This window comes from Gekko japonicus, unplaced genomic scaffold (genome assembly GCF_001447785.1).
Source record: "Gekko japonicus isolate JY-2015 unplaced genomic scaffold, Gekko_japonicus_V1.1 scaffold1810, whole genome shotgun sequence".
Classification (NCBI taxonomy): domain Eukaryota; kingdom Metazoa; phylum Chordata; class Lepidosauria; order Squamata; family Gekkonidae; genus Gekko; species Gekko japonicus.
Genome location: NW_015171556.1, coordinates 219,735 through 247,136, shown reverse-complemented (window position 1 = coordinate 247,136; position 27,402 = coordinate 219,735). Strand labels below are relative to the sequence as shown.

Below are 27,402 nucleotides of genomic sequence, written 5' to 3'. Positions count from 1 at the left end.
CGGTCGTCTTCAAATTTACTTGAAAATAACAATGTTTTCTAAAACTTATGTGTAATCATGTATGTGGAAAATGAAATTGATATACAAATGCAATACTAAATTTTAAAAATGGCTTTGTGGAACACAGTATACCAGAGGGTAGGGAAAAATACATAATTGCTGTAGTAATTTATGTGCCTGCATTTTTTCTGTTGATGTTACTGGAACTATTTTAACAGCTGAGCTGGGTTTAACAAATGGGTTTAAAATTCAGGTTTTGAGACCAATGACTTTCAAATGATAGAAACTTCTGATTTCAGTTACTGTTAGGGAAGAAATTGGTCAGTGAGCTCTGCCTTCCTGCCTTTCTTGTTGTCTCTACTTCTGGCTTTTTTCCCCACCTTTCCATCTTGCATATAAGCACATGGCAGGCATTCCCTTTCACCCTCTCTTATACAAAATTTCTGGAAATGTTAAAGCCATGGGGGGGGGGGGGGCGGGGTTTTTTTTTTCTCCTGTTTTTCTTCCCCCAGAAATGATTTTGGCAATTCGGGGGGAAATTAAAATATATGCAATACTTATTGGCCTATCAGACCTAAATTAATTTTATTGCTTTAACAACATAAAATGCATATTTACAACTTAATTACCATAGAAAATAGCAATATTTGACATATTTATAGAATAAAAATTTATAATTGCCTTAGTTTTGTACAAGCAGAACTGCAAATATACCCAGTACTTGACAGAAAACTGCACGTTGATGCACCATATGCTATCTTAGCACATGTGCCTTAATTTTTGCTCTCTGGTTAAAAAGTGCTCAATTATATTTTCAGTTTTCCTCTGAAGCATTGGTGCAGTTTCTGCCCCATCCCCTTCTGATCTTTTGTCTCCCTCCTGCAAGGTAGAGCAATAAGCTACTTTTTACCGAGTCTCTGGGTAAATGTGTCAGGGTGGTTTGAGGGAGAGGTGCAAAGATCAACTCTGTCAGGTCAAAAGGACAACAGAAGGCATGCAACTGTTGAGAAGCAATGAAAGCCCTGCATGCTTCCTTTGTGAAGAGTACGCATCCTTCTGGGTGCAGAAATGCATCATGGAATTAAGAACTGTGTATGTCTACCTTTATGTCTACAGAATGCCCAAAAGCATTTCACTCTTTCTAAAAGAAAAAAAAAATACAAGTTTTTTTCAGTACTCCCCCAAATTTCCAATTTTTCTGTTGAAAAAAGGGGGAGAGGCCTCAGGAAATGCCCCCCTAATTTTTCCTTGCCTCCACATCTCTATCCTCTCCCCACTTCTTAGCCTAGCAATGGAGGGTAGTCTTTAGTAGCTAGTTTGTGCCAGCTTTGAGAAGTGTAAATATGTGAACCTGACTATTGGCAATGATGTGTCTGTTAACTGATTATCAAGAGAGCTTGATTGATACTAATTTAAATATTTCAAAAAATTATTGATTTTTTAAAAAATATTTTTAAAATATTTCTGTCTCTACCGCATTCTGTGTTTAGAGGTAGGTTACAAAATCCAGAAACATAAAGCAATTTTGAGCACATTTAATACTTAATAGGTTAATTGTTATTGTTTGCTAAAACACTTCTGTGACCTCCATCTCCTGTTGCTAGTGTTATAGCAAGCAGAAGTTATTTGTTGTAATGGCAGAAAGTGAAGAGGACCTAAAGAGCCTCTTGCTCAGAGTAAAAGAGGAGAGCCCACCAAAAAGACTAAGATCATGGCATCCGGCCCCATCACTCCTTGGCAAATAGAAGGGGAAGTCGTGGAAGTAGTGACAGACTTCACGTTCCTGGGATCCCAGATCACCACAGACTGTGACAGCAGCCATGAAATTAAAAGACGCCTGCTCCTTGGAAGGAAAGCGATGGCGAACCTAAACAGCATGATAAAAAGTAGAGACATCTCCCTGCCAACAAAAGTCCGCATGGTCAAAGCAATGGTATTCCCAGTCGTCATGTATGGCTGCGAGAGTTGGACTATAAGGAAGGCCGAGCGCCGAAGAATAGATTATTTTGAACTATGGTGCTGGAGAAGACTCTTGATAGTCCCTTGGACTGCAAGGAGATCAAATCAGTCAATCCTAAAAGAAATCAACCCTGACTGTTCCCTGGAAGGCCAGATAATGAAACTGAAGCTCAAATACTTTGGCCACCAAATGAGAAGGGAGCACTCACTGGAGAAGACCCTGATGCTGGGAAAGATTGAGGGTCAAAGAAGACGGGGACGGCAAAGGATGAGATGGTTAGACAGTGTCATCGATGCAACGAACATGAAATTGAGCAAACTTCAGAGGACAGCAGAAGACAGGAGGGCCTGGCGTGACCTGGTCCATGGGGTCGCGAAGAGTCGGACTCGACTGTGTGACTGAACAACAACAACAAAACAGACAAAAAAACTCATGGAAAATAGCTTAGTTGTGTTTCAGTTTGGGGAAACTGAAGCTGCATTCTTCTCTTCCCCTTTAGGCCCTTTCACTGCCATAAAAGGTTACTCTTAGAGTTTTGGGACCCATGTGAATTAATAGCTGCAGTGGACAAGGGTAAAAATGCCCACTCTTCTTGCTCTCCCTTCAGTTGAGGTGCTGATGCATGTGGGAAACAGTATCACCCATCCTTTCTATGCAGCTCCCTGACTAGGGGTGCTGGAATACCTGCCAGATCAATTAACTTCTTATTGGCCAGTGGTGATCAGGCAACCAATTCATAACTCATTCATGTGTGGTGTAGCTTGCAGCTATCAGAAGCTGACTTCTAGCTGATGAGGGATCAGCTGAGGGCTGGCTTCTGACCTCCTGATATGGAAATTTTGCTCTGTATCCAGCCCCCCCCCCCAATTATGTAGGTGGGGAAGAGAATCTTCTAGCTGATCTTCTGGAAGTTGAGTTCTTCTAAGCTCTCATCGTGGAAACTGTGTTGTGTCCCAGACTTGCTGAAATGCAAGAATTAGAGGTGGTAGTGATATAAGTCCACTTGGCTCCCAGAGAAAAGGAGACCGACCTCTATGCTCTGTTTTTTAACAGAGATTTTAAAAGCATTGCACCTTTCCCTGCTCAGCTTGGAAGGGAGAGAAGAAAAATGAATTCTTTCTTTCCCTTTTGTAATGCAGATAACAGTCTGATTCACATTCTGATTGTGAGTGTCAAACAAGGTAACTTTGTTTGCTGAACAAGCTTGCTGAGAAATTTGCAGCATCCCTATTCCTGACTGTGCAGCTGCTCTTCCATATTGGTTTTGTACCCCAGCATTAATCTTTTGTGAGTCACAAAGAACTGCAAATGCAAAGAAGAACGTGGGAAAATTCTGAACATTGTCCATTAACACTTCATTTGATAAAGTGGGAAAGAAAGCTAGTTCTTATAAGTATAGGGGCTTGTTTTTTAAAAAAATGAGAAGCTTGTTCTCCCCCCCCCCCCCCAAGTGGTACAGTCCAGGAACTTTTTTTACTACATCATCTACTGTTTTGTGGCCAAATCTCAAAAGAGACACCTCTAGTAATCACAGAAACACTAGTCAAAAATGGCTTTAGATGTGTATTGGATTCTTGCCTGAGACAAAGTAACTTAGGTGAAGAATGGTAACAAGTAAGTTGTCTACCTGAAATTCACAATCAGAAGGTCCTATTAACACAGTCAATATTTTAAAATCAATTTAGTAAGTTTATATTGTGCTTTTCTGACAAAGTGAAAAATGCAGTATTGGTGTGTATTATATATAAAGCTGATTTAGCAAACAGTTTATAAACACTCACAGTTGTTCTCATTCAAATGAAATAATTTGTATTAGCTTAGTTCACAGACTATTCTGTATTTTTTATAATTCAGGTTGGATGGACAATGGCCTGAAGGCTTACAGCCTTTAAATAATACTCTGCATTTTCTCAGCCCATTGATGTACAATTATACTGGAACTTATGTTTGTAAAGTGGCCAATTCTCTTGGCCAAAAAAGTGCTCAAAAGACCATCTACATACTAGGTGAGTTATTTTTTCTGGTGTATTAAAGCATAGATTTTTAGGGAGAGCCTGTTAAAAATATAATTGTCAATATGGAGGATTAGTTGTTGTTTCCTCGTAATTGTAGTAGTTTGAGGGAACTCCTTCAAGGTTGCTTACACACTCAGTGAGTTCACTTAGTTCTTGTTGCATGACATCTGTGTTGTATTCCTATATATTTTTGCTGATGTATCTACTCAAAATACAAATGGCTGTAATGTTTGTGATTGTAGTGGATGGTGTACCATGACCTTAGATCAGTCTTAAGAACTTGAAGGTACATGTACAATAAAAAATAAGTGGGAACAATTTCTGCCTCTTTTAAGACTGTTAAGTATTTAGAAGAACTGTAGCTAAAAGCCAAAGTTGGAATATTAACTTCAGCTTTGACTGAGTAGGAAAGTTTAATGTCTTGATAAGTATTAGCAGTATTTTTTCATATTGTAGTAGGGAAGCTGATATAATATGGTGGCTAATATTGAGCTATATAACAAGATTGCAACAGAATAATGAATGTGAAGTTCAACTTATATAGATGCTACGAGTAATAACTATATAACTGTAGTAATAACTATGGTAATTTCATCCCTTTATTGTCATATAACCACCTCTGTCATTTTGCAGCCTGCCAGGTATTGCCCTCATCATTAAGTGTAGCCTCCCTGATAAAAGATAGTTGAAGAAAATGATATGGAGGGCAAGTGGTCTGTAATATGGAATGGCAGTTCATTATCCAAGAGATTGAGTCAAACTTTGGCAACTATTTCTCTTTCTTCCCTTTATCTTCTGAATGTTCCCCTCAGGCTTTGTTGAACCAAAGATGAAGGAGAGAAGCCTGCTTCTAGGACTAGAGTCACTGCAAAGTGTGAGCACTATTCCTCTTTGCAGCTAAGCATTGCTGCATGAGTAGGATTTAGGGGCTGTAGCAAAGGCTGCCTGTGCTCCTTGTGAGCAGATCTTGTGCTAATAGTGTTTATCTTTTGTTACTCAACATATTCTAGGTGTAGTACTTTAGACTGATTGAATACAAATGTGCTAGATAAACATAATTTGGACATGTTGTCATACGTATAATCTTTATAATCTATCTTGATTTTCCACATTTGGAATATGTACACAAAAGTAGTACAGGGAGAGGAAGAGAAGAAGGTGTGATCTTAAGTACTGTAAGTGGTTGTTGAGCTTGGAGTATGGGTCAGCAAGCTCAACAAGCATTCTTCCAAATGCACATGGGAATAACGATTTTAATTTTGCTTCTGTCTGTTCCTGATGGTTCAGCATAGGTTATTCAGTTCATTATTGGTGATTTCATCTATATGTCATTTTTATATGAAGACTGATACAGAGATGTAAAATGTGATGTGTTTTGCTTCTTCACACTCTAGGTTAAAAGACTTCTTCACAAGTCTTCACAAAATTTCTTTGGCGTTAGGAGCCAGCCCAGTTTAGGAGCTGGCCTTTTTCAGCCTTAAGGGTTTTATATTTCAATGGTCATATTTTCTGATTAATGCTTCCATGAAGCCTAATCCTAAACTCTTCACAGATCTTCTTCATGGTCTCTGTGCATCACACCTATGGGATCTAGTGTGCCTGCGCTGATCTGATCAGTGTTGTACAAAGCTCACAACGGGATTTTCGTGTCTCCACCCTGAGCCTGCGCGAGAACCCCAACTGCGCATGCCCAGGAGGGTGGAGTGCGGACATCCCACCAGTTCTCTTCTGACTGCCACGCTGTTAGCAGCTTTTGTCGGTTGGTGCTTGTTCCTATTCTCACTTCGAGAATTCTTCGTTTTTCTTCTTCCATTGGATTATTTCTCAGAACATTGGACTTTTTGTCAAGAACTGTTAGAGGAGGTAACGGGTGAGAACTTTTCTGTGGTCTTCGGACCATCAACCCCCTCCCCTCCCCTTCTCCCCTCATGTCTGAGGAACTGTTTGTGGATAAGAAGTGGGGGTGTTTTAAGCGGTGTGCCTCGTGTGGGAGTAAGTTAGCGCCGCAAGACGGACACATACTCTGTATAATTTGTTTGGGTGAATCTCACCATCCGGAGGGTTGTGCTTTCTGCGCAAATTTTTTCAAGCCAAATGTGCAAAAATAGAGCAGCAAGATTGAAAGTCGCCCTTTGTGAACCGGCCCTTCAGCTATGTCGACCGAACTCCCTTAGAGGTCATCAGTATCGACGGATCCCCCACCGAAACCATCGATGTCGATGCCAAGATCCACGGATACCCTCTCGACACCGAGACCAGTCAAATCAGGTTCTGATATGGGGCCAGCTTCCTCCAAGAAGTGCTCTTCCAAGTCTGCTTCTTCTGCCTCGACACCAGCAAAGAAACAGAAGAGGAATAAGTTGGAGAAACATACCTCCCATAAGTCGTCCATTGGGAACTCGCATAAGTCTCACAAGGTGAGCAGCGTAGTACTCCCTAATGGCTCTGCACTGCCAACAATATCGCAGTCGCACTCCCTATTGACGCATCAGTCCATACCGGAGCTGCCGGATGTACAATCGATGCCACCGATTGAAATTCTTGACTCTCCAGTCAGGCAGCTGAACCCTCCGGTACAAGACATGAACCTTGGACGACGCTCCCCATCTGTATCGGCTTCCAAAGCTGAAGGTGATGTAATAGCAGCTTCTGGTGTCAGCCGACGCTCTACGTCCACTTCCACCTGGACCAGCGGCCGTTCCGACATGGACCATCGATATCGACCTGATGACCGATCCCGTTCTCCAGTCTGTGTGGATAATCGAGGTCGATGGGATGAATATGCGGCCCGTCTTGATCAGCACCACTCATCCCGATCACTGAGGAGGGATTATTCGCCCAAGGCACCTTCAGGACAGGGCTCTCCTTCCCGATACCGACATCAGTCATCGATGCTTCCCCCATGGGGTCATCATCATATGCCGTACTGGTTCTCTTCCTACCCTCTTTCGGCATCGATGCCTTGGCTAATGCCTATGAGACCGGAGGATTGGGAACACCATTTGACCCTACCCCGCTCTCCACATCGTCCACCACCCCCCGCATCCCTCTCCAAACCACAGAAATCTCCTCCTCCGAGGCAAGTCGTGCCTCGTCTTCCATTGCCTCAACCACCATCGTCAGTTACTCCAAAGGAGCTTCATACACTGCCAATGCCTATCCAGAGGTCTCCATCGCCTTCCAAAGCATCTCCAGTTGCTTCCAATGTTGACCAGTCCGAGGGTGAGATCTCACAGGGAGATACCTCTCCAAAACATAAGGTCTCCGAAGACCTCCCAATCTTCCCATCTGAGGACTTGTCTTCATATGGAGATTTAGTCAAAAGAATGACTCATTCATTGGGTCTGTCTATCGTCCAACCTCAACCATCGATATCGGACACGGTTTATGATGTTGTCCCGATGGACACGTCCACAGCAATCTACTTTCCGATGTTGAAAGTACTCCTACATGCAGTGCAGGTGCCCTGGGAGAAGCCCTCATCCACACCGGTGTCGACACGGAGACTGGATCACATGTATAGAGTGCAAGAGGAAGGAGCTGGTTTTCTACATGTCCATCCAAAACTAAACTCCATGGTTGTCTCCTCTTCTTCCAGAACTAGACGCACTCATACGACTCCCTCTGACAAGGAAAGCAAGAAGCTTGATGCTTTCGGGAGGTGCTTTTACTCAGCGGGTGCCCTGGGAATCAAAATATGCAATTACATTGCATGTATGAGTAGGTACCAGTATGCATTATGGCAACAACTTTCTGACATCTTGCCCTTTCTTCCTGAGGACAAAACTCAAGTAGCCTGAACCCTACAAAAGAAAGGCATGGTTCTGGCGAAGCAGCTTCGGAATTCATCTAAGCACTCACTGGATACTTTCTCCAAAACTATGTCTTCGGCGGTTGCCCTTCACTCCTGGCTGAGAATGACTTCTTTGCCACCTGATACCAGGGCATACATAGATGATCTCCCCTTTGACGGTGATGGCCTGTTTCACTGCTTTACTGACTCTGCTCTGCAGGAGATGGACAAGAGCATAAAGGCCTCTATGTCCTTGGGCGTTTCTGCTCCTTCCAAGCCATACCGCCAGCGTTCCTGGTCTTGATACAGTTCCAAACGACCATTTAACAAACCGTCCTGAGAGGGTACCTGGAGACTGCATCAGTCACCTACAGGCCATCGCCAACAGTACCAATACCCTGCACGGTCCAGATATGGCCCACAACAGCAACAGTCCAGGGCAAAAACTCAAAAGACTTCCAAACAGAGTCTTTGACTTGCCCCAGATTGCTTCAGAGGCCTCCACCCGCCTTTCCCCATTCCTATATGGATGGCAGATCATCACTACAGAACTTCCCTATGGGGATGGGGAGCCCATCTCAACGGCCTATGCGTCGGGTACCAGTGGGATGCTCTCAATTCAAAAAAGCACATCAACTATCTGGAACTGCTTGCAATAAAGCTGGCGCTGAACTCTTTCCAGCCCATCCTTCGAGGGCATTGCATAGCTGTTCTGACGGACAATATGACGGCGCTCAGCTATGTCAATCGTCAAGGAGGGACGGTGTCCTGGAGCCTTTGCCGTCTGGCAGTCACCCTCTTGGAATGGTGTATGGCCAACGAAATCTTCCCTGTGGCCACTCACATTCCAGGGACCTGCAATGTGAAGGCTGACCTTCTCAGCAGGGGTCTTACTCAGCATCACAAGTGGGAGCTGGGTTGGACGTACCTTCGCCCACTCTTTCAGAAATGGGGCAGTCCGAAGATAGACGTATTCACCTCCAGAAAGGACGCAAAGTGTCCTTTCTTTTGCAGTCGGGCGGGAGCAGACCCTCTCTCTCTAGGAGACAGCCTCCTCTACCTGTGGGGCGAGATACTCCTCTATATGTTTCCTCCTCTACCCCTCCTCTTACGGGTAGTTCAGAAACTAGCCAGAGTCAGGCTAAACTGTATCCTAGTGGTTCCATGGTGGCCCAGGCAACTGTGGTTCACCACTCTTCTCCGACTCGTGAGGGGCAGGTACCACCACTTCCCCAGAGAGCTGGATCTCCTCCTCGCAGAAAACGCATCACTTCTTCACGTCAGAGTAGTCAATCTGAAACTGACAACTTGGCCGATAAGTCGATAGCCTTCTCTGATCGTGTCTTGGAGGTCCTTACCCACGCTAGAAAGGTGTCCACTTGTCTTTCCTATCAGAGGACGTGGCTTAGATTCCTTTCCTTCCTGCAGACTCCAATTACTTCAACGAGGTCTGTGAGCCTGGGTAAGATCCTTGAGTTCCTCCTGTCGCTCGCTGATCAGGGCCTTTGCCACTCATCTGTTACAGTCTATCTGGCAGCCATTTCTGCCTACCACATAGGATTGGACGGTTATTTGATATTCGCACATCCCATTTCGAAGAAGTTCCTTTGAGGGCACATGCGGTTGTATTCCCCTGTGAGGGCTTCGACACCATTGTGGGATTTACCCTTGGTACTCCGCCACTTCACGAGAAAGCCATTCGAACCTATGGCTTCCTGCGACCTTCAATACGTGGCATGGAAAGCTGCGTTCTTGGTGGCAATCACATCGGTCAGGAGGGTCAGCGAACTGATGGCACTACGCCATGATCCTCCATACCTAGAGTTCCTGCCACATGCGGTACGTTTGCTGCCGGACGTCTCCTTTCTACCGAAGATAATGTTGGAATTTCATTTGAACTCCGAAATCTTCCTGCCTGACTTCTTCCCTCGCCCTGACAGGGAAGAACAACGCTTTCTTCACACTCTCAATGTCAAGAGGGCACTCCTCTTCTACCTGAATCGGACTCAGTCTACTAGGAGAGATAATACTCTGTTCCTCTCATACTCCAATGCCTTACTGGGGTCGAGGATCTCAGTTCAGCGCTTGTCAAAGTAGATTGTTGGGCCGATTAGGTTATGCTACATGTTAGCGAAGTGTCCCCTCCCTGCACGCTTGACGGCGCATTCTACCAGGCTGATGGCAACCTCCACAGCTTTCATGAAGGGCGCATCGCTGTCCTCTATCGGTCGAGCTGCCATGTGATCCACACTGACCACATTCATTAAACATTATGCACTAGACGTTCGTGCATAGTATAAGGTCAATCTGGGTTATCTGGTCTTGTCCTCTGCGGAGCACTGAGCCTGACACTGCCCACCTCCAGGTGAACCGCTGCTTTTCAGTCTCCCATAGGTGTGATGCACAGAGACCATGAAGAAGATAAACAGGTTGTTTACCTGTAACTGATGATCTTCGAGTGGTCATCTGTTCAGTCACACTGCCCGCCTGCCCTTCCCCACTGCTGTCATCCTCAGTCATTTTCCTTACATGGCTTTGGTTGATAGTGGTCAGAAAGAACTGGTGGGATGTCCACACTCCACCCTCCTGGGCATGCGCAGTTGGGGTTCCTGTGCAGGCTCAGGGTGGAGGCACGAAAATCCCGTTGTGAGCTTTGTACAACACCTATCAGATCAGCGTGGGGGGGGGACGACTTGCGGAGGAAGAACCCTACCCACCAGCGAAATTGCAGTGTAGAAGCAAGTCGGATTCAGGCAATTAACACCCTTTTCAAAGTGGAGGCAGAAATCTGCATAACAAAATGGCATAGCTTCAAAGAGATGGGGGGTGACTCGCGGAGGAAGAACCCTACCCACTAGTGAAATTGCAGTGTAGAAGCAAGCCAGATTCAGGCGATTAACACCCTTTTCAAAGCAGAATACATCTGAGTTAAGCAGTTACAATGTAGTAAAGATCTCAGAACTTTTATAAACTTTTACCTAAGTAAAAGTGGGAGTAAAATGACGTCCAGAGGCAGAGGCTCTACAGGAAATGTCAGCACAGCATCACCAGTCACAAGACCAGAAAATACCAGCGAGTTAGCTATTGCAATTTCTGAAGCCATGCGCCCTCTGCTGGACCAGCTTACGAACCTCAACCAGAAATTCGGCACTTTACAGAAAGTCAGCCAAAAAGATAAAAGGGGTTGAAATTAAGATCAAAGAAATAGACCAAAGAATGGACAAAGTGGAAAAAGAAAGAACTTCTGAAAAGCAACAACTTCTACAGCTACAAATGGAAAGATCCTCTTTTGTCTTGAGATTCCAAGGGGTGCCAGAGACAAAAGATGAGAACTTAAGAGAAATTATAAGCGAAGCAATGGCCCCCTTAATCAATAACAAACCTGAATTAATACAAGCAGATATTGATATGATCTACAGAATTTATTCAGAGTTGTGGGGGGAAATAATCTCCCAGGGGAAATTTTTGTAAAATTTGCAAAAAGATCACCGAGTCTCAATACTTAAAGCATCTACAGCAATGACAGTTAAAATTCAAGAAAAAAAGATAAAAATATTGAAAGATGTCCCGTTTGAAATATGCAATAAAAGGAAGCAGTACAGAAATATTACAACATTCTTCCAAAAGAACAATGTCCAATACAGATGGATTTTTCCAGAAGGACTTATATTCAACTTTAAGGAGAAGAAGGAAAAGATTGACTCTATTAAAAACCGAACTCTTTCTTAAGCAGCAACAATCTTCAACCAAACAAAGAAATGGAGCAGAGGAAGAAAAGGCAACGGAAAAAACCAGCAACCAACAGAAATCCGATACGGATAGTTCATCTTCTACAGCTAGTTCCATGTCTTTGGGTGAAATCTTTGACTCGGATTTAGGAGTTGCGGCCCCTAAAACTTTTAAAGTAAATCTCCTCTGTCAAAAGAAGAAGAAAACCAAAGCTAAGAAGAAATCTAATTGAAGATCTGAGATTACCTATGTTGACATTTAACTTATTTATATTCTCAACCAGATGTGATGTAATATCAAAAATGCCTTTATGTTCTTTCTTTTTGAACACTTTTATTAGATTTTAAAGAACTGAATGCAATTTTTGGCATGTAGACATATACTTAAAGCATTTGATTAGCCTATCAAAGGTTCTTGTTACTCTCTTTGTAGTTTTAGTTTTGTAGGGTGTAGTCTTTGTAGTGTGTAGGAAGAAAAGCAATAAAAAGTATTTTTAAAAAAGATCAGCGCAGGTGCACTAGAATCCCATAGGTGTGACTGCACAGATGACCACTCGAAGATCATCAGTTACAGGTAAGCAACCTGTTTTTTCTCACATTTTTAGAAAGCCTATGGCAAAAATATTGTAGTGTATAATTAACACAGGGGTAGTAGCCCCTGGTTGTCACCACCACAGCAACACACTGATCTCTATCCCTAACCTATCTTCTCTCAAACTTCTCATATTTCATTATTGCTTTAAAAAGCTCCATTTAATTGAGTATTGAAGCCAATGTAGAAAACAATTAGGTAAGAAAGAGATCACCACTGCTGAATGGTGTAAAATTAACATGCTAACAAGCAGTGAACTGAATTTCATGCATGTGCATTTTTACATCATACAACAGAACATATTCTTAGGTGAAATGATAAATATACTTTGTAGTTTTTCTGAGGATGATTGCTGCAAATACTAGGTGCCGTAATGAGACTTCTAGGTGCCATGGTTCCCTAGCACCTGGGATTTGTCGAATCCTGCTTCATTAATCTTTTTAGGTCAGTCAGCCTTTTACTAAATAAAATACATTTCTTTGTAATGAGCTGTGAGAAACAGCTCAGGTTAAATTGTCTGCAATCACTTTAGTCTGCAGTAAATTCCCTTGTAAATAAAAGTCTAATGGGACATTTTCTCTAGTTTTGTTTTTTATATATAATCACATGTCACTTCAATTGACTACTAAGGCAAGATTAAATTCTATTTGAGAAGTGGCATAACATGGATATTATGTTTCATATATTTGCATCTTGCTGATTTCCTTTCTCTTTGTCTATTTGTCCAAGTCTCTGTGATGCTTATATTTGAACACTATTGTCTGGAATTTCGCTTACATATAAAACGAATACATTAAATATCAGATCTATTTGCTGCTTAATTAATTTAGGAAGCAGTAATGATATAAACCAGTTTGGTGTAGTAGCTAAGTGCGTGAACTCTAATCTGGGTGAACCGGGTTTGATTCCCCACTCCTCCACTTGCACCTGGCTGGATGACCTTGGGCAAGCCATGGTTCTGGCACAGCTATTCTTGAAAAAGAGCAGTTTCAGAGCTCTCTTAGGCCCACCTACCTCACAAGGTGTCTGTTGTGGGGAGGGGAAGGGAAAGGAGTTTGTGGGGTAGGGCGGGGTAGAAATACTTATAAATAAATAAAATAAATAAATAAGCCGCTCTCAGACTCCTTTGGGTAGTGAAAAGCAGGGTATAAATCCAATCTCCTCTTCTTCTCTTAATATTCGAACAGAAATCAGTACAATAATGGTGTGCAGAACTTAATACACGTATACTAGATGATGTTCTAGAAAGTACATGTTGAGAAAGAAGGGTTTTGATGATGAGGAGTGTTGAGAGAAAAGAATTAAGGGAATAATGTGACCTAGTAGAAAACCAAGGAAAGTTTACGATTAATTTTTTAAAAAAATATTTCTTGTGGCACCTATAATTTTTTTTAAAAAAAATGTTTCTTGTGGCACCTATAAAGACAGAGGGTTTTGTGTGGTTTAAACTTTTGTGGATGAGATCCAACTATTTTTATTCACAATTGGCTCTGTATGAGAGCCTGTTTGGTGTAGTGGTTAAGTGCGCGGACTCTAACCTGGGAGAACCGGGTTTGATTCTCCACTTGCACCTGGCTGGATGACCTTGGGCAAGCCGTAGTTCTGATAAGAGCTGTCCTTGAAAAAGAGTAGTTTCTGTTAAGAGCTCTCTCAGCCCCACCTACCTCACAGGGTGTCTGTTGTGGGGGGAAGGGAAGGGAAAGGAGTTTGTAAGCCGCTCTGAGACACCTTTGGGTAGTGAAGGGCGGGGTATAAATCCAATCTCTTCTTCTTCTTCTATTTAGTGGGTTGTATTCCTCCTTCTGTGAACTTTGTGAAGTGGGATGTTCCCATCCCCCTTTCTGCTGCAGTTCACTTAACACCCCCCACAATTGTTTCTGGGGGTCAACAGACTGTCAGGAATAATTTAGAGCAAAATGGGGTCTGCAGTGGGAAGGGGATTGACAGAAATCACTGTCCTCCTCTTCCAAAGATTTAAGTAAAGTCTTAGGTTAAATACCTGCCACTTGAAAACTTTGCGGGTGAAAGGCTGTGACAGAAGATGGAAAGAAGAAAATTCCAAAATGATCCACGTTCCTTTTTTTTCTTCCACTCTCAAGTTGCCTACCTTTGGAACAATCTAAACTTAAGGAGTCCTATCCTTTATTTACCATCTGATTTTGATTATGCAGAAGGAAGGTGGGATTACATAAAGCCACCTAGCGTAATGGTCAATTGAATTCTGTTTGCTTCAGCCTAAGAGCCTGAAAACATTAAGCACCTGCTCCCAAGCTATTCAGCCAGTTTCTGAGATTTGTGAAGAACATATCCTCCAGCTTCCAAGCTGGGCCCAGGATATGTTCTTCACTAAACCTGTGTCACGTGCTTAGGAAAGAGGTGGAGAAGCCCATTTCCTGACCATTCCTGAACATGACCTGTAACCTGGTTGCAAAGCATCATTTCCAAGATGTTCTCTAAATGTTTGCAGCATAATGATACACAGATGTTTGTACCATAATGATACACAGAGCTAACTGTGGTGTAATGGTTAAGAGCGGCGGACTCTAATCTGGAGAACTGAGTTTGATTCCCCACTCCTTCACATGCAGCCAGTTGGGTGACCTTGGGTCAGTCACAATTCTCTCAGAGCAGTACTCTCAGAGCTCTCTCAGCCCCACCTACCTCACAGGGTGTCTGTTGTGGGGAGGGAGAGGAATGGGAGGAGACTAAACCGCTCTGAGACTCCGAGTGAAGGAAGGGGTATAAATCCATCTCTTCTTTGCAAAAACAGGAGTCGGATGGGGCCGGAGCTCTCCAGAGCTCAGCTCCGGGAGTGCCCAGCCCAGGGGGTGGGGCGGTCACATGTCCAAGCCCCGCCCCCTGCTCCCAGCAGGCCTCAGTCAGTACCACAAGGACGTGGAAGAAGGATGGTAAATTGGCTGCCCACCTCCTCCTCCGCTTCCCCGGGCCCTGCCGAGGTCTGCCCCCCCCCTGCCTCGTCCGCGCCACCTGGAGCGGCGTGGATGAGGCCCCCGTCTCCGCCTGGAGCAAAAGTGCTATTGCACCATCATGCTAGAAAGACCACTTGTCGAAGCCCTGCCTAAAAGCAATGTGAACCTTGTGGCGGGTGGGAAAGGAGGCAGTTGTAAGGGTGGCCGCAAACGCAGTGGGAGGAGGGACGCCTTTAGGAAAAGATCTCGATTTAGACATGCGTCCCATGCCATGTTCTGCGCAGTCTTCCTCTTCATATTCTGGGCGTGCATGCGTAAAAACAGGTCCCAGGGCGGACTGCTGGCTCCCCTAACCTTTCGTTCCAAAAGCTGGCAGCACTCACCGGGGCTCTCCCCAGCCAGCCAGCCAGCCCCACTTCTCCGCCCGTCCTTCGCTCTTCCCAGGGCACACGGTGGGAGGGCAGGAGAAGCGAGGCCCAGAGCTGTGGTGGCCAATTGCCACGCAAAGAGGAGGGGCCCACCTCTGCCTCGCCCGCCTCCTTGCCAGGGAGCGCTCACAAGGGAGGGAGGGATGGAGGCTGAGTGCCCTGGGTCGCGGCTGGCACCGCCGCCGACCTCCTCCTCCTCCTCCGGCTCTTCCCCCTTTCCCCCGGGTGGTGATGAGGCTGCAGCAACCCCTGCCGTCGTGGAGACCCCCGTGGGGACCCAGGTCTCAGCCAGGCCCGAGATCCTCCCTTCTTCCCCAGAGCTCCTGGAGTTTGACAATGATGAGGACCTGGAAGTGTTCAGCAAGGTACAAGGCGCGGAATCCCTCTCCCTGCCACGCCCGGAGAGCCTGGCAGCCCACAACTTTCCCGCTGGGGGGGGCTGGGGCCCGGCCCGGGGCTCCCTCCTGGGACCAGAAGCGCCTGGCTGCCTTGCCCCGTCACTTAGGCAGAGGCGACTTCGGCGGGTCTTGGGCCACCCGCCCCTTGCTCGGCTGCTGCCCTTTGCTCTGCCAGGGGAGAAGTTTGTTTTCCTGTTCCAGGACGCGGGACGGGGACAAAAGGGGAGCGAGCTGCAGCGGGCGAGAAGCTTCCTCTTTCCTGGCTGTGGGTGGGAGGCTGGAGCCCTCGCGGACGCCGCCGTGGCTTAAGCAAGTTTGCGAAGCGCTTTAGGGAGCCGCCTTGCATCAGCAGTTAGCATTGGCATTCCACCACTCTCCGTTTACTTGGATGAGCCGCCTGGCCAGGGGAGACTAAGGAAGGTGGGGTCGAAATAATAACGAGGGACCCACCAGGTTGGTGCGGGGGCATTCACAGACCTTTTGGAGTGGAGTGGATTAGGCCTGAGAGAAGGCATTCCTTTTGTCCCCCCCCCCCTCCGAATTGCTGGTTTAAAAGGACTGTCTTCAGCCACGGGACAGGGAAGCAGCAAGACCTCAGTTGACTTTTTCGCAGGACACCCCTGACTGGTGACAACCACAGTCTCCCTGATTCCTTCCCTGTTACAGCATTTAGGAAGGTCCATCACATAGATCGGGACAAACATTGCAGCCACCAGGCCTATATTCCATTTTCCTTGCTGCCTTGGGAAAGGCTGTGGATGTAAACCATGTGATGATGGCCCTACTTTAGGTGGAGATAGTTCCAGCTTTATTGAACTATCACATTACTGTTTTTCTCTAGTATCTTAGGATGGCACAAATGGGTGGTTTTCCATTTAATTGTTGCAGAAACTTGATGAGGTAGATTAGGTGATGTTGGTTCCCTGTGAGTGTCATAAGTGGATTAAAGGTGCTACTGTCTCCTTAGTTCAAATCCTGTATTCTGTCTACTACTCTGGATGTTATAATCAGAAAAGCAGGTGTCAACAGATTTTGCTTTAGCATAACTTTTGATTGCTGTGTTGACTGTTTCTCTACCCAGCGAGAGGAAGAGGAGAAGAGGGTCTTTATATGACATTGAGCTGCGGGGGCGGGCAAAAGTCAACAGAAGTTTCGCATGTGGTTTCTGTTTATTCCAAAACTCAGAATAACATCCCAAGAACTCAGTTCATTCACTCTCTTCTCCCATGGAAGGGAAGTCCTGGTGTTTGCTGAGCATGTATGTTTTGCTGTAAATTTCTGCTGTTGCTTCTGGCCACAGCCAAAGCTCAGGCAATATGACAGACCCTCTCCTCCCATGTGCTAGAGGATTCAGGGGAGGAGACAAGATCTTATTTCATGCAGAGTGGGAGCTCTTTCTAGAGATCCAGGGGGACTTACCTTTGGTAAGCTACTACTGAGTAGATTTAAAAACATAAGAGAAGCCAATGTTGGATCAGGCCAATGGCCCATCCAATCCAATACTCTGTCACACAGTGGCCGAAAATACCAGGTGCCATCAGGAGATCCATCAGTGGGGCCAGGACACTAGAAGCTCTCCCACTGTTGTCCCCCCCCCAAGCACCAAGAATACAGAGCATCACTTGCCCCGAGTTCCTATCTATACCTTGTGGCTAATAACCAGTGGTGGATCTCTGCTCCATATGTTTATCTAATTCCTGCTTGAAGCTGTCCAGTTTTTCTTCTCCATTTGAAGCTAGTTATGTTGGCTAGGGTGAAACAGTCACTAGGTGGATATCACTAGATGGATATAATTGAAACAGGTGGTCTAGCTGATGGTCCTCTACAAGATGGATTTCATCAGTGGGCCTCTTGTCGTCTAGCTGTAATTTACACAAATCGTACCATGGCAAAAATATCATGTGTCAGTCATGGTGTCTCCCCTACCAGGTAAGTATATATGTGGCAATCTCCAGCATACTTTAATCTCTACATCTGTTGTTCACATAATTTGTGAAATTGAAGGAACCAATTGTCAAAGGAGGGATTGCCATGTCAAATGTAACATATATTCTAGCTCTTACTCCACATTTATATGGACAGTGGGAGGGCTTCTGGTGTCCTGGCCCAACTGCTGGACCTCCTGATGGCCCCTAGTATTTTTGGCCCCTGTGTAACAGAGTGTTGGACTAGAGGGGCCATTGGCCTGATCCAGCATTGGCTTCTCTTATGTTCTTATGTCTGGGGCAAGGGATGCTCTGTATTCTTGGTGCTTGGGGGGCAGTGGGAGGGCTTCTGGTGTCCTGGCCCCACTGCTGGACTTCCTGATAGCCCCTGGTATTTTTGGCCCCTGTGTAACAGAGTGTTGGACTGGAGGGGCCATTGGCCTGATCCAGCATTGGCTTCTCTTATGTTCTTATGTCTGGGGCAAGGATGCTCTGTATTCTTGGTGCTTGGGGGGCAGTGGGAGGGCTTCTGGTGTTCTGGCCCCACTGCCAGACCTCCTGAGGGCACCTGGTATTTTTGGCTGATGTGTGACACAGAGTGTTGGACTGGATGGGCCACTGGCCTGATCCAACATGGCTTCTCTTATGTTCTTATGTCTGGCGCAGTGATGCTCTGCATTCTTGGTGCTTGGGGGGCAAGAGTGAGTGGGCTCTTGGAGTTTTGGCCCTGCTGGTGGACCTCCTGAGGGCACCTGGGTTTTTTCCAGTGTTTCCTCTAAGTGCAAGCTAGCTAACAGTTTTTTTAGCCTCCGGCTCATACATTTTTGTCTTCATTCAGGAATGTTGCCCCAGAGCAAACTAATTTATGCAGTAGCCAAATAGCTCACTCATAGCTTTAATGCCAGTTGCTCACAAAGGAGCATCCCGGGATGTGATATTAGAGTCATGTGACAGGAAGAGGGGGAGCTGGACCATAACCAACAGACCGAAAGGGCCAAGGACAAGAAACAAAAAACAGTCATCAAGAGGTTCCGGTGATGTCAGGGGGTGTGGCCTTATGACACACTTCCGGTGATGTCAGGGGGTGTGGCCTTATGACACACTTTCGGTGATGTCAGGGGGTGTGGCATATGCTAATGAGGTATGCTAATGAGCTCCGGCAGCTCTTTTTCTACAAAAAGACCCCTGTATGTGTTCAACTACAAGATGTTGGAGGGATCAGTGGCCTTTATTAACTTCTTTTAAGCTATCATTGCCTAAGATCTATTATCTCTTCTATGCAGTATCACTATTTACAAGTTCCTCTGTTTCCTCTTTATTTACTTAGTGTGCTTTAATATGTTCACAAAGAACATATGTTAACAAATCACCTAATGTATGTCAATAAACAATTCCTGTAGTGACAGGTTGTACATAGATCTAACAGTAATAATGTTCAATAAACTCTGTAAGCAAGACATGATGAACACACTTCAAAGATCATAAAACAAAACTAAAATGTAATTTGTGTTAATTGAACTACTGTATAGACAATTCAAATATTATTATTAATATTAATGGCTGAAATTGCTTAAGTTATGCTTCTGTAAAAAAATAATGGGCCGATGAACCTTTCTAGATTGTTGTCTTGCCTACTCAGTTAATGCTATCTTGAACGGAGTAGTCAGACTAATATTTCATTAACAGTTTCCTCCAGTTGATTGTATTTTGTACGACTACATTATAATATCTAGTTGTTTAAAAATAGATATCTTTTGATTTTAAATTCTCAATTGATGAGTTTCTCCTAACGCTAACTTTTTGTAGTGTCTTGTGTGGGGGAACAGCTTTATAACTTTATTGATTGCTCCAGTACTTTCAGTATGCTCAGCCTAAGTCTTATAAATAAGCCAATCAAAAATCTTTGTTAAACATAATGTTAAATGTAAAGAAGTTCCTTGGGCATGCTCAGTGAATTTTTTTCAATTATTTTTTTTAAATTATGCACAAAAATATAAACATTGCAGAACAAGAGCAAACATAGAGGAAAGAAGGTCTTAGCACAAACAGAATTTCCAAATATTTTACAAAACAGTTTTAGTTTAGAGAGAGTATTCAGATATGTCTCTGTTATACAAATAACAAAAGAAAAATGAACACTATTCAACAAAGCTATGTGAGTGCTTACAAATTCAGCAACTCTTTTTGTAATTGGTTTGATGGGAGAATATTGTTAGAGGCTAAGAATTCCATTACTGGGAGCCATATTGCTGTGAAGTTTTAAGTGTTCTGCAGAGTTCAAGTCATTAATACCTGCAGATGCTCAGCGAATTTTTGACCGTTTTTTTTTCTTTAGACTAGCAGATTCTTCTCCTGCATTACAAATTGTTTTTGAAACTGTCTTCATGGAGAACTGCTGTTGAGAAACTAGTCCAGATCTTTCTTGGGTACAGTTCTCCAGACTCCAGCCATTGTGGCATACTGTAAAAAGACTAAAGCTTTGCAATACCCAAATGTAAATTTACCTTTGACTTGCAAAGTCAGTATAATAAAGATTGGATATTCTGCTCATCTGTAAGTGTATACACCTTCCATAACAGAAATATAAAGTATAACGTTAAAGTGTTAAATATTGAAAGCATCATGTATGTGATGCACCTATCTTCAGAAATCAGGTGGTTCTAAAATTACAAACTACTTTGTTTTCATTTGCTCTACACGTTTTTCTCTATTTTTTAGTCCTTATTTGGGTTAATTGTTTCTGGGTACCTTCCACACTAGTAAGAATTCCAGGAGCATTGAAATGTATAACACACTAAGTGTTTGATTACATCTTTTATAGCGATAAAATTGAATAATGCCACATATTTGGGGCAAGAGTTAAAATCGTATCTAGCTAACTTTGGCATGCAGTCCATAGTTTTTCATTCTTTAACCATGGTAGTAATATTCAAATAAAGTCTAGTTCACCAAAATCAATTCTGTCTACATTTCTTTTACTCAGTTTTTAATTCTGAGTTCAGCTGATGGAATTAATCCCATGTTCTTGTTCTAAAACAGCATAGAAAGAATTGCAGAAAATAATCAATTTTTATAAAGTGAGCTGTCCAGAAGTATCCATTGTTCTAAGTTTGTTCTTCTACCAAAATTAGTGAATAATCATGGAAATATATGAAGAATGAAAAACTATGTTAAGTACACTTACCTTCCCATCAACTGTGCTTTCTTATCAGCTCTTAACTGGTTTAGTTTGCATTGACATTCTTTGCCTTTTCTGTGTCTTGTGTATCTCTTTGGTCTTCCATTAGATCCTCCTACTACTACCACATCACCACCCACGATTCCATGGCTTTCTTCAACTGATGGCATCACAGGTTTAACAACACAACCAAAACTAATGTTTTTTCCAACATCACCATGGCCAGAAATGCAGGAAGACAATTGGGGCACCATCATCGGTAGTGCAGTGGGCGGGGCTCTTTTCCTGATACTTGTGAGTGTCTTGGTTGGCGCTGTCTGGTATAGGAGAAGGAGGACGTTCCGTGGTGACTACTTTGCAAAGAACTACATTCCACCATCCGATATGCAAAAGGAATCTCAGATAGATACTCTCCAGGTAGATGATGTGGATTCTTACCCTGACAGTGTGAAAAAGGAAACAAAACATCCAGTGAACAGTCTCATAACTAAAGACTACTTGGGAGAACCTGAAAAAACAGACTGGAACAATGTAGACACTATTAACAGGTACCAGGACAGGTATGAAAGACCAATGGATTATTATGAAGGTGGAACACTAGGAATGAAATACTTGGGTGATGAATGTTACGATGAAAATGAAGATAACTTGGTTTCACATGTAGATGGTTCTGTAATATCTCGAAAAGAGTGGTATGTGTAATGACCACTTTCAAATCTTGACAGTACATAAAGCCCCTTCATTAGCTGATCACTTTCAGATTGTTTATACTTTTTCTTGAGGAATAAGCTTTTTGAAGTTGATTTTCAAGCTTTTTATATTCTAACTCGACAAATGAAATGTAAAACCTCCTTTAAATGTATTGAAGCTGCTTTATGATTTTTTTTCAATGCTGTACTACTGTCTTTCACAAGATCTGAATTTTAACAGTGTTTTATTTGGCCTATAGCACGTTAAAGATCAAAGTGCTAAGTGGAGAAAACACCCATGAAATTGTTATAAAGAGTTTGAAATGAAGCAACTGTCTTTCCTTGTGACTACAAACGTGTAATCAAGAATTATCTTGGTGCATCTTTTTGAGCTATAAGTTTAAGTAAAAAGCAACATGAAACTGATTTAAGTATAGAGCTGATCTAAGGCACATTTTGTTTACATAAGGTAATTTTTACAATATGAAATATTCTGATGGCACAGTTTTTTCAAAGCTTTATTTTTAGGCTTTCTGCACAGAATTGAATACCTCTACATTTTTGAGACTTGCCATAATTAGATACTGTAGTGGGTGGTACCTCGTACAGATTACTTGTTGCACTGAACCTGTTGCAAATAGACTTTTCAATGAACAGTCTTGCAACATATCACTATATTTTTACACTGCATTTAATTCCAAACACTGGAATATTAGATTCCAAACACTTTAGCTGCATTTCAGAAGACTCTTTTCCAAAAGGTTGATTAAATGTTGCTTCAATAGAAATGCTCACCATAAAAAGTAATGTTCAGAAAATGTTAGGTTTCCCTAAACTCTTCAGAATGCTAATTAAGCACAAAGCTATAAATACTTTCAGTTTAAACACAGATGCAATTTCTATATTTGAGTGAAGATGCATATTAAGAGAGAGAGAAATCAGCTTTTCACAGAACTTTGTGGAGTTACAAGGAGTGTATGGGCTATATAAAAACTAAGGAGCATAAATTTTTTAAATACAAAGGCAGCCTTACGTTCACTGTGTTCCATTTTTTTTAAGCATATATAATTCTGAAAAATTGCCTATTTTGAGATGAAAGCATGAAACGGTATGACAAGACACACAGGTGTCAGCTTAAAGTGAAGCGATATTAGCTAAATCTATGAAATGTATAGAGATGCTTTTTTGAAACATTAATGCTGCTTGAAAAGAAATGTAATAGTGTACAGACAACAAATTACTGCAGACGTAGTGAGTTATATTGGAGATAGAAGCAACAATTTTGTAAGAAAGGGAGTTGCTTTCTCTGAAATCTGGCATAGAAGATGGGGCAATTCTGCTGTTTAACAATAGTTCAAGGGGTTTTTTTTAAATGTAGTTTGTTGCAGAGACTTCAGCATCGTTAGAGGAGCTCAGTGGACATTAGTTTCAGGCTTAGAAGTAAGCCCCATTGACTTGAGTAGGACTTGTCAAACATGCACAAAATGGATTATAGTTCATTTTCAGTAAATTATCTAAATTCAGAATCTTTGCAAATATTAAATTAATTTGGCGGTCTAATTGATGATGTGCACTCTAGGGTAATGCTTTGTAGAAACTATTTCCAAGTATATATCTGTGAGTAATATGAAATCATTACAACATGATCTACAGTATTTTTGAGCTTTTCAGTGAGTACAGTATCTGTATTAAGGTGCAGTTTGACAGTACACTGTGACTTGGTTGCTATGTCTTCAAACATGTGACTGCAGTTTAGTATTTATAAACATATGAAACTGGTTTTCAACGCATCTCTATCACATTGATAATTCAAGTGGTAATATTACTTTACTTGACCAGAGTCTCTCTTCAATACGTTAGGAAGTGAAATTATCAAACCATGCTTGCCTGTGAACTCAAACGAGTTACTGTAATTATTATATGGATCTGGTCCATCATTAACTGAGGTAAACTTACTTCAGTCAACTTATGGCCAGGCCCTAAGCTAACAGCAGGTCCTAACTCTTGTGTGTGTGCGTGTGTGTGTGTGTTTGTTTTTTATTATCTTTTTTTAAAGATAGCTTGTGGTCTTAGGAACATCTCCATTGTAAACAATAGTGGCATACTTCGTGTAAGCCCCCCCAAACACTTTCTTGTAACGCTCAAATCTAGAAGTGAGTACATAATGCTCTGTGTTCTTTATCTTAAGTTTGTTAAAATTTATCAAGAGTTTCACAGTTAAATATGAAGAGGTTCATAATAGGGTTAAAATGTTAAGTGTTGCAGTGTTTCTTACCTAATGTATGTTTGGTGTAAATAGAGAACTGATTGTAAGTATGAACTAGCTGTTGTGTGAAATAAATCTTTTGTTAAATTAATTTCTTGAATTCAGGTCATATGCACAAATGATTGAAAAACACATAAAGTGATGTGCTAAAGTAGGCTAGCAAACTAGACAGCAGAACATAGTTGGAAAACATCAGATTGGTATTTCTCTGCAACATAGTTGAATTGCATTGGAAAATAATTTCACAAATGGATTGCTGGACAACCTGACAGACTGCCATTAGGAAAGATTGTATAGTAGATATAAACCATACTAGCATCCACTTGTGCTCTAGTTGCTTATATAATCTGCATCCAGAAGGCAGAAAAAGCTGTTAAGGTTGCTTTGTTTTTCAGCTGTGCAAAGTTTAGACTACTATGTTGCTTGGTGAAGTGGCCAAATAATTTAGTCTGTCAACAACAGAAGAAAGTCTATAAACTAAGTCACCGGGACTTAAGCTGATGTTGCTATGCAGTAACTGTTCCTATGAATCATATTTCAGATTCTCCCCCCAAAATACAATCTAAGGGGTTGGATGCCACAGATCCATTCTACTAACCACAATGCTTTCCACCAGCATAAGGAGCCTTCTCCTGATGGAAGAGGCTTAGCTTTTCTGCCAGCATCAAAGGAAGGCTGCTTACACTGAAGGAAAGTGTGATCATTATTGGAACCGTTCCACAGGATCGAAATCAAGGTTGTCTAGTACATAATACTTCTAAACCTCTCTAGAGCATTTTAAGGTGTTCTAGGTAACAGTATGGTTTCCCAAATTAATGGAAGAATACTTAAGCAAGAGTAGGTTTTAGCAGTAAGGATGTGTTTGAAATTCTCTGAGTTACTGTTTGGTGTTACAGATTCACAGATTTTCCATAGTGGCTCCAGTGGATTATGGATCTGTGGATTTTCTATTTTTGTTAGTTCAGACTGCTGAACATGTGCAGTTTCATGTTTGCACTTTTTCTTTCCTTACAACTTACTGATTGTCCCATCCCAGAATCACACGGATTAAATCAGAGTAAAAAGAAATACAGATGTGATTCTTCTTTTGTTCTTTAATCGGTGCAAATTTCAGCTGTAGTTGATCAGTAACCGGTAAGAGAACAACAAAAATGTGAACTGAACTGATGTGAAATTTCATCGGTTTATTTTAATCATTCTCCAAATTACGTCAAATGGAAGGTGAATGCAGAGTACAGAGTTTACCACATTGTTTTGTAGCACAAAGCAGTGCTCTAGTTTAAAAACTACTAAAGTACTTTCAAAATGGTTCAGGAAGCCTGGGATCAAACGACTAATTTTTATCTTCCAAAACTTTTACTTAAAGTTAAATTGCTAGGACAACACTTTCAAAATCAAATCTTTTCAGATGTGTAGCTTTGAAAGGATCAGTCTGTCATCAGTGTCAGTTGAAAAACTAAGTGACAAAATAAATAAAACAGAAGGATAAAAACACTTGTTCAAGACAGTTTCTGAGGATTTTTCAGAAACTATTGAAGTTGTTCAATTTGGGATGTTAGCAGGTAGTTGTGTGCTAAATGAGTTGCATGTAGAGTCATGTCATGAGTATAATTTCGTCTTTTTTGTGTGTTCTGGTGTTTAATGGTATTTCATGGTTTTCCTACAAAGAACTGAGGCTTCTTGCAGGAAATTGTTACTTACAGAGCACATTTCACCTCCTGCTATATTGGGATTAATGATTTGAGACTAATATAATGCAGTCATAAACTTCCTGGCACTCATCTTTACTAGTTATTTGTTATACTTCTAACCCACTCTTCCTCTATGGAGCTCAGAGCAATTTAAATATGTTTTCCATGTGATGACCTATAAAGGCACCTTCTGCTCAGTTTCACTAGTTTAAACTGCATTATTGGATGCAGTTGGGCTTCTTTTTGTGTGGTGGGGGAAGTAAATTAGTAATGTTTAAACAAATAAAATATGCTTTTGCAGGTCTTCCTCTGGACTGCTCAGTGATGACGCTTGGAATTTTGCAAATCGCAAAATCATATTCAGTGTATAGTAATAAAGTAGACGTTCACACTTAAGGTTTTATATGGATAAGAAGTGTTTGACCATCATGGAGAAGCAGGTTAGAAATGGCAGCCATAGATCACTTTGAACTAGATAAAGGGTAGGCTGTAGTTCATAACAAATATGGAAGCTAATAGACTTTTCTAGTAAAAAAGGAAATAATATGAGCACAGGCTCCAGTGCAAATGAATTTAAGTTGTATGTAGCTCCCACAGAAAGTCATAGAGGCTTGGGTTAGTCTAGTCTTATTTTTTTTTTCTATTGATGCTAATGATGCTTAAGGTAAAAGTGCAAATGATATTGAATTATATGTATTTTATCCCCAATGTTTTTTCACAGCTGCAAAGGCTGATCTGTAAGAGAGGTGTCTTACCCTAAAGTGTTATTTTTTTGTTAAAACTGTCCATTTAATTGTAAATGGAAAGAAGGGAGAAGGTAAAAAAGTGTTTTCAATACCGCACTCCTCTATTCCAAATTGCAGTCTTTGTAGTGGCATTTTATGTTTATATTCGGAAACAAACTTCATAAAGTAGGCACTGTGTGTACATTGGCTTTTAATCACAATTAACTTTGAATTTAATTGAACCTTGCTTTAGAGTCCTTGAAAGACACTTGCACTGTAAAATTCATCTTAAGTTTGTATCAAAGTGTAATATTATCAAAATATTCTACTTCCATTCTTAAAGCAGAAAGTTTTGCACATGGACAATTTCAGTGAAGCAAAATAACCCCAATTTCATTGAAGCCCTTCTAATAACCATAGGTATAACGTAGAGGAAAAACTAATGAGTAGTAAAAGTCTATTCAAGCATTTCTGATACAAATGTGTGTAAGAGGTTTTTTTTTTACTTCAGGTAATTAATATTTACAAGGGGCCACAGTGGCTCAGAGGTTAAGACACTGAATTGCAGACTGGAAGGTCTGTAGTTCAGCAGTTTGAGACACTAGTGCCACGTGATGGAGTGAGCTCACGTCTCTGGCCCCAGCTCCTGCCAGCCTAGCAGTTCGAAAGCAAGAAACTGCAAGTAGATAAATAGGTACTGCTTTGGTGGGAAGGTAACAGCATTCCGTGAGCCTTGGCATTTAGTCATGTGGGCCACATGACCATGGAAACATCTTTGGACAGCGCTGGCTCGTCGGCTTGGAAACGGAGGTGAGCGCCGCCCCCTAGATTCGGATTCGACTAGCTCTCAAACAAGGGAAACCTTTACCTAATTAGTATTTAGCTCTGACCTGGATCTTATAAGATCTCAGAAGCTAAGCAGGGTTGTTCTTGGTCAGTTTTTGGATTAGAGACTACCAAAGAATACCAGAGTTCCTATGCAGAGGCAGGAAATAACCTCTGAACATATCTTGCCTTGAAAACCTTATGGGGACACCATAGGTCGTCTGTGACTTGCTAGTAAAAACAAAAAGTATTAAAAGAA

At 42.2% G+C, this 27,402-nt stretch overlaps 1 protein-coding gene across 1 annotated transcript in view; it reads left to right on the top strand.

Moving 5' to 3' along the window:
* The window catches only part of PVRL3 (poliovirus receptor-related 3), an 87,818-nt gene that overhangs the window by 45,691 nt on the left and 14,725 nt on the right, over positions 1-27,402 (top strand). The window contains exon 5 of the mRNA XM_015419719.1: positions 3,815-3,966. Within this exon, the coding sequence (XP_015275205.1) occupies positions 3,815-3,966 (152 nt within the window). The remainder of the gene's footprint in view (positions 1-3,814; positions 3,967-27,402) is intronic.